An 8,207-nucleotide genomic window follows, 5' to 3' on the forward strand; every position below is an offset into this window, starting at 1 on the left:
CTATGGATTGTGATAAAAGATAATTTTGATTATCAAGTTCAAACATTTCATAGTGTCCTTCCCCTTTTGCTCACCCCATCAGTCCCTAGTCTAAACCTGATTGAAACACGGAGATGGGTTTCAGGAAGCCCTTCAGAGATTCTTATCCAAACTCAGCCAGTCTCTAAAAACCATCTCTCTCCCTCTCTCTCTCCCTCTCTCTCTCTCTCTCTCTCTTTCCTTTCTCTTTACAGATGTCTGATGGTATTGACTGGTTACACAGCCGCAGGGGCGTGTGCAAAGTAGATCTCTACAGCCCAAAAGGACAGCAAGATCAGGACCGGAAAGTGGTAAGATACAAAATTACCCCTACCAAGGAGTGGAAACGATTGGTGTATGAGTATAGATATCCTGGAGCCCAGGATAGACTAATGGAGAGCAATACTGTGATGTCTCCAAGCAACCAAGCTCAAGGAGGTCTGTGAGGGACCAGCGTGCTTTATACATCACACAAGGACAAATTAAGGGAGAGGCAGGACCAAATGTGATGTAAAGGACCTGGGGGGGGGGGGCCTACAGGGGAGCTTGCAGGGAGGGAGGAGTGGTGGTTGCCTAGTTACCAGCCCCTATTACCTAACACTTCTGAGGTCACAATGTCACCTAGCTACCAGTAAGTTACACTAAAGTGGGACTCCCTCAGGAGGACAAAATACTTCATGCTGTTTCCTGAACTTTGAGTGATTTGCATAGTACTTCACATTTTTCATCATGTTCAAGTGCCACTCATACTATGATTTACTTGATATGTATTTTTGCAGTGTTTTAACAAATATATTTAAAATTCAAATACATTCAAAAATTACCATCACCCTAAGCATTATTTTCTGCAAAACCACAGATTTGACATTTTAGGATGTATTTTCCAAATAAACAACGACAAATGCACCTATTAAATACAAACATCTATTTACATACCACCAAAAATATTCTACATCATCAATAGTAAAAATACCACACTTTGGGAACACTATAGCAGAAAGGGCTCTAAACTGAGAGCCAGGGAATCAACTTCTAATGAAAATTCCACCTTTGAGTTTCTGTTAGTCAGGCAAGCCACCTCTCTTCTCAGTTTTCTCAATAAATGTGGATATCATACTTTGGGCCTCTCTCTGGTATTCTCACTTAGGAAATATAGTAACGCTAAGATTCTGTCTGCCTCATAATAATCATATTAACGTTTATTGAGTACTTACTATGTACAGGCACTCTGCTAAAAGCTTTACATGCAGTATCTCAATCAGTCCTCACAAGAACCCTACAAGGTAGGTATTGTCATCTCCCAGAAAGAAATTACGGTCTTTAGAGTTTTTCTAAATTCACTCTCCTTAATTTGATGCAGATATGCTTTGTTGACGTGTCCACCCTGAATGTGGAAGATAAAGATTGCAAGGTGGGTGTTCTCTGCTCCCCTCACTCGGAAAGGGTGGGAAACTGCTGAGAGGGTTATCAGGGACAGCATGAGGAAAGGGAAAGGTTGTGGCAGCGATCGGAAAGGTGGAGGAGCCTCAAGTGGAAAGCCATTGTTCTTGGAAGCCCAGGATCCTTGGTTCAGAATTTACTGTCACTCTTGACACCAAATCTCATTTTAGAAGCCACTTAAGTTGTTCGTAAGGCTGAAAGAATTAAAGCATGGAAAATAGCATGTCAGAAAAGTGAAATTAAAAAAAAAAACCCTGTCCAAAAGTTTGATGACTAATGGGATATGGTTCCTGAGACTGACAGCTTTGTGAATACCTTCAGTGGGGCTGGGGAGAGGGGAGTAGTAATTTGCGGTGGGAACTCTATCATTCTTCAAAGACTAGCTAGCAGCACAGTGCTACCTCTCCTTCAGAAAGAAGAGGGATAATAGGGGACATAACATTCATACTTTGAAGTGGTAGCCTAGGAGGGCGGCCTAAAGAAGTCTCAAAAATTAACTGTTCATAAAAATCTTACCCCTTAATTCCATAGGATGCTGCTGGTTCCAGTTTGGAAGGTGACTTAAACTTGGGAAATCTGGAAGAAAAAGAGATTATTGTGATCAAGGATACCGAGAAGCAAGACCAGTCTAAGGTATACTTAGCCTCTGAGCTCACCCTTTCTAATTCTCAGAGGCCAAAGCTGAGTCTGAGGACTCTGGTTCAGAGATAGTAAGACAACTATTGTCAAATAAGCCCATAAATTTGAACACTATGACATTCTAGAGAACACAGTCCTAGGTTGAGAGTCACGGTAAGTTCAATGCCCGGGTATCTAACAATGGCACTAATCACAGAGGCTCAGAATGCCCTTTCCTGATTTCAGGGGCCTACTGCAAAGATAACCTTGCTATTCTTATCCTAATCAAGATATGGGCTTATAAGCAAGATCCTTTGCAGTGTTCTTTGCTGGCTTGTAATAGACCTGTTGCCCGGAGACCAAAAGGGAAGAATGAGGATATGGAGCAGAGAGAATCCACAACGACCGAGAACTATAGTTGCCTTGTTCCTGCCCTGTTGTCTAAGAGATTACCTAGGCTGTTGAGTAGCATAAAATTAGAACCAATTAGACTTGCATGCCACTGTCACATACAGAATCTTTTGTCTTTGTGTAAGTATTCTAAATTATATCTGTTAGGCTCCTGATTTGGGGTAGGCATTAGAGCACAAGAGAAGTCACCCCCACAGTCCTACAAGCCTGGAGTGGCTGGTATTGGAACAGGATATTTTGCTTTAGTGCAAAAGAGTCAAAGATTTCTTGTTCTATCTGCCTGGGCTCATGTTATAATGAGAAACATCATTTCTGGCCCCAGACACATTTGGAATAATGAGAGTGGGCTCTAAGGAAGGAAAAGCCAGTTACAAAATATTCTCTAAGTAGTTTTGGGTTCAGTTAGGGGTGGCCAACTCCATTTTGGAGTCTCAAGAAAGGGATAAATTATACCTGGTGTTTATTTTTGAAAAGAGCAGTCCATATTTCCTGCACACTAGGCAGATCTCCTTGATTGTATCAAGCCCGTTCACAAAAAGTTGACCTTCTCATGACCTCACGTTTCCAGGAATTCTGTGAAAAGACAGGAGATGAAGCAGTGGAAGGGGCAAAGAATGCAATGACACTTAGCGCCGAGTAGAAGATGTGCACAATACATATACACATATCCAGACATGGGCACACACGGTCACAAGCATACAGATCTATACAAAGTGACACACACAGCGATACATACATTTATATACATTAACAAAAGTAATTTATACAAGCAAAGACATACTCATGTCTGGCTACACGTGACATTGACAAACACACAAGAACTAATATAACAAACTTAGGTATATTGGCCTATTCATAAACAATGACTTATGCACATACACAAAGATATACAGTTATACAGCCAGACACTTTGACATGCGCACAGATGACACACATAAACAACCGTAAATATATCCATGCACACCATGCATAAACACTTACTCACACACCCACAACCTTTGATCAAAACACAGTAACATACAGACTCAGGTATAGGCATACACACTTACAAATATACTCCATGTTGATACACACACATAGAAACTTAAAATAACACAAAGTCACTAACTCTTGTTTGTATGCACTGATACACACATCGACACAAATGCAGTAACATCCCCACTCGCATACTCACACACAAACTCAGATGCCGGGGTGTGTGCAATACTGACATACATTCTCAAGCATGCACAGCATATAAATATAACATAGATGATACCCAATGTATTGACAGACTACACAATCATTATACGATCACCTATTTACACATACAATTCATATTTTAACCTACACATTTATTAAAATATCATACATTAATTATTATTAATGAGTATGTATGTTAATATGTGAATGTATGCTCTAATATACATAAATGCATTTATAGCTGTGTGATACATGCTACTGGATTTATATCATAAATACATGCGCATCATTTCCAATTGACTCTTGCTTATTTGCATATTCTCAGACACACTGACATACACACACTTATGGTTACAATCTCACACATGTACAAAATGCACACACTAACATGTACATGTTGGCCTATACAGTAGGCAATGAGTATTGATGTCAACATATTATTACACATGCTTACACATACTCACACACGGACACTGACATACACGTATACACACACATACACGCAGGCACATTTTCGCATTTCACAACACAGACTGACAAATTCTCACATCTATTGAGATGTTCACACTTACAAATTGCTGTATTGATGGGCATATGCACACAATGGATACAAGGATACATTTTTGACACATATTGAGATAAGAACACTTATGCAGATGAAATTGACAAATTGATAATATATATAGTTAAGTGCACAAATGCATATACTCTGAGCTTTTGCTGCTGCCACTTGTGTTTGACTGTGTATTGGTGATAATTGTATGTTATGTTCCTATGCAAATTCTAAAGACCAAATCCCTAATCTATGCAGTTTAGAAGATATATCTTCTAAATAAAATAAGGGAAAGAAGTACCCTACCCAAACTCTTATGGATAGGTGTTCTTCTTTTTTTAGACCGAGGGATCTGTGTGCCTTTTCAAACAAGCTCCCTCTGATCCCATAAGTGTCCTCAATTGGCTTCTTAATGATCTCCAGAAGTATGCCTTGGGTTTTCAACATGCACTGAGCCCCTCGGCCTCTAGCTGTAAACATAAAGTAGGAGACGCAGAAGGCGAATATCACAAATTACCCTCCGGGAACTGTTTCAGCGTCTACGCTGATCAACTGAACATAGATTATATGGCCAATGGACCTCAAAGCCTGCATCTAGAAATGACAGCAGCCAAAAACACCAACAATAACCAGAGTCCTTCCACTCCTCCAGCCAAATCTCCTAGCACTCAGAGGGCAGTGATTTCCCCTGATGGTGAATGTTCTATGGATGACCTTTCCTTCTATGTCAATCGACTATCTTCCCTGGTAATCCAGATGGCCCGTAAGGAAATCAAGGAGAAGTTGGAAGGTGGAAGCAAATGCCTCCATCATTCTCTCTACCCATCCCCTGGGGACAAAGGGAAAAACAGCCCCCGCAGTGCTGTGAGCAAGATTGCTTCTGAAATGGCCCATGATGCTGTGGAATTGACCTCGGCCGAAATGCGGGGCACTGGGGAGGAGAGCAGGGAAGGTGGCCGGAAAGCCTTTCTGTATAGTGAATTATCCAACAAGAACAAGGTGGGGGACAAACAGATGTGCCAAAGGGATAGTAAAGAATTTGCAGATTCTATCAGCAAAGGGCTCATGGTTTATGCCAATCAGGTGGCTTCTGACATGATGGTCTCTGTCATGAAGACCTTGAAAATACATAGCTCCGGGAAGCCGATTCCGGCCTGTGTGGTCCTGAAGAGGGTGTTGTTAAAACACACCAAAGAAATTGTGTCTGATCTGATTGATTCCTGCATGAAGAACCTGCATAACATCACTGGGGTCCTGATGACTGACTCCGACTTCGTCTCAGCTGTCAAGAGGAATCTGTTCAACCACGGAAAACAAAACGCTGCAGATATCATGGAGGCCATGCTGAAGCGTCTGGTCAGTGCTCTTCTTGGCGAGAAGAAGGAGACTAAATCGCAGAGTTTGTCATATGCATCCTTGAAAGCCGGGTCCCACGATCCCAAATGCAAGAACCAAAGTCTTGAATTTTCAGCCATGAAAGCTGAGATGAAGGGGAAGGACAAAGGTAAAATGAAACCAGAGCAGTGCAAGTCATTGACTAGTGCTGAGAAAGTCAGTGAACACATCCTCAAGGAAAGCCTGACCATGTGGAACCAAAAGCAAGGAAACCAAGGCAAGATGGCTGGCAAAGCATGTGCCAATAAAGACGAAAAAAGAGAAAAGATCAGCCCTTCCACGGATTCCCTGGCAAAGGACTTGATTGTGTCTGCCCTTATGCTGATCCAGTACCATCTGACCCAGCAGGCCAAAGGCAAAGATGCATTCGAAGAAGAGTGTCCTGGTTCTACCATGGGCTATATGACTCAGAGTGGCCAATACGAAAAGTGTGCAAGTGGCCAAAGTGCCAAGGCACTTTCAATGAAACATCTAGAGTCTCGTGGTGCTCCTGGACCATCCACCTCCCTAAAGGAGAATCAACAGCTGGACTCTCAGAAGCTGGATATGTCAAACATCGTTCTAATGCTGATTCAGAAGCTGCTTAGTGAGAGCCCCTTCAACTGTGAGGATCTATGTGAAGGCGAAAACAAGTGTTCTGAGCCCAGGACGAGCAAAGCAGCTTCCGTGTCCAAGAGACCTGACAGAGGGGAAGAACAGTGCCAAGACAATCAAGAACATGACTCTATCAGTGGGATGAAGCAAGTGAACCGCCAATTTGTAGATCAACTGGTAGAATCTGTGATGAAGTTGTGCCTTATCATGGCGAAGTATAGTAATAACGGGGCAGCCCTTGCTGAGTTGGAAGAACAAGCAGCCTTGGCAAACAACCCCAATCACCAGGTTGGTAGCTCCAGATGTAGTCATGATGGTGCGGTGTCCCAGAACTATCAAGACACTCCTTGGCCTGAAGTCATAGTTAATAATCAGTGCTCGACAAGCAACTTGCAGAAGCAGCTCCAGGCTGTCCTCCAGTGGATTGCAGCCTCCCAATTTAACGTACCCATGCTCTACTTCATGGGAGATGACGATGGACAACTGGAGAAGGTAAGCAACGCAAAAGGCACGAGAAGAAAGGAGGGTTGGAATGGGCAGGAGGAGGGAGGCAGCGTTGTACTTGGAGGCCAAGAGCAGTCCAATTTTTTCCCCAAGCCTCTTCACTGTGCACTTCACACATTACTTACACTTTAGAAAAAGACAAAAGTGGTGAACCATTAACTGAGTGGGGCTCTGGATACCTCAAGGCCTGTGCGTTTCCACCAAGAGGAGAAGTGAGGGTAGCTCATTGTATCAGTGATCATTTCAACAAACTATTCGGTAACACATCAGGGAGCAATTTTTAAGTCTTCTGTTTTGAGTTTGAAGGCCCTCAAAGGATTGGAGAGAGAATAAAAGAAAAAGGGAGCTCCTCCCCAAACTCATGGGTCCTGCAAGTGCCCAAGAGTACTTGGTTCCTTAAGTTTTTTGCCCTAGGCACCTCACTTGCTTTGCCCCAGTCCTGGCCTCACCCTCCGGTTTCACAGAGGCCAGCATTCGTGCACATACAAGTTCTCTCTCCTCTCTCTCCTCTCTCTCTCACACATACACACACACACACACACACACACACACACACACACACAGAGCTGTGTTTTCTACATCAGATGGAGTTAAGAGAAATAAAATACTGAACCAAATTATTTTCAGTCCAGGACCAGGAGATTGTCCCTACTTCCCATCTCATCCTTTTTTAGGGAAGCTGGGGAATGGCAACCCCTAACCTTGACCTAGCAATCATCAACAGACTAACTGAAGAATCTAACCCCTATGAGAAGTGTTTGGTGAACACATTTGATCCCAGAATTTTTCTAAAGCTCGAAGTCGTGCAGCATTTGGAGCTATGTCATTAGAGGAGAGACGAGGGAAAAGGAAAGCTAGGTCAGGAGCCTCCAGGAGCCTCCAGTCATGGATCTGTGTCAGGCTTTACTCTAATCCCAGAGGCACGGGTGAGAAGGTGGGTGGGGGAGGGTCCACTGGATCCATCTGGGTCCCTTCTCCAAAAGCATCACATGACTCAAATCTACCTCTGCTCTCTCCACAGCTTCCTGAAGTTTCAGCTAAGGCAGCAGAGAAGGGGTACAGTGTAGGGGATCTTCTTCAAGAGGTCATGAAGTTTGCCAAGGAACGACAACTGGATGAAGCCGTGGGAAACATGGCTAGGAAACAACTGCTAGACTGGTTGCTCACTAACCTGTGAGCTGACAATTCCTTTGACTCCTCGCCATTTACTCCCCCTAGCAGCATTCCATCCCAGCCTGACACTCCCACCCATCAGGCCAGTGAACTGCATACCACATGATTGTATTTCCTAATACATCTGAGCAGTTGGACTGTGCAAATACAGGGTGTCCAAAAGCTGGGCAAGAACATGAATTAAAAAAATTTAAAAAAAGTGTTTTTGTTTTCTTGATCAGATAGGTCTGAGGCAAGGGAGGAGAATGGGTTGAATTCCAAGGACTGGTGATACAGGGTTGGACCTGTGTCCAGATCTTACCCTGGGTTCTTTGCTGAG

The 8,207-nt window shown here is 43.2% G+C and overlaps 1 protein-coding gene across 1 annotated transcript; it reads left to right on the forward strand.

Annotated features, from left to right (window-relative positions):
- Nucleotides 1-233: 233 nt before the first annotated feature.
- On the forward strand, nucleotides 234-7,892 carry AKAP4 (A-kinase anchoring protein 4). Its single transcript, XM_045786669.2, has 5 exons — nucleotides 234-329; nucleotides 1,379-1,429; nucleotides 1,990-2,091; nucleotides 4,565-6,703; nucleotides 7,737-7,892. The coding sequence occupies exons 1-5, from the start codon at nucleotides 234-236 to the stop codon at nucleotides 7,890-7,892; spliced, it is 2,544 nt and encodes an 847-aa protein (XP_045642625.2).
- The last annotated feature ends 315 nt before the right edge of the window (nucleotides 7,893-8,207 follow it).

The sequence above is a fragment of the Ursus americanus genome, chromosome X (assembly GCF_024610735.1).
Source record: "Ursus americanus isolate L20-20 chromosome X, mUrsAme1.1.p, whole genome shotgun sequence".
In the NCBI taxonomy this organism is placed as follows: Eukaryota; Metazoa; Chordata; class Mammalia; order Carnivora; family Ursidae; genus Ursus; species Ursus americanus.

What these genes read in the sequence shown, in the direction of transcription:
- AKAP4 (XM_045786669.2), top strand. Translation starts at nt 234, where the DNA reads ATGTCTGATGGTATTGACTGGTTACACAGCCGCAGGGGCGTGTGCAAA. An exon ending in AGAAGCAAGACCAGTCTAAG is followed by an intron (nt 2,092 to 4,564) that starts GTATACTTAGCC and finishes TTCTTTTTTTAG; the next exon opens with ACCGAGGGATCTGTGTGCCT. An exon ending in ACGATGGACAACTGGAGAAG is followed by an intron (nt 6,704 to 7,736) that starts GTAAGCAACGCA and finishes CTCTCTCCACAG; the next exon opens with CTTCCTGAAGTTTCAGCTAA.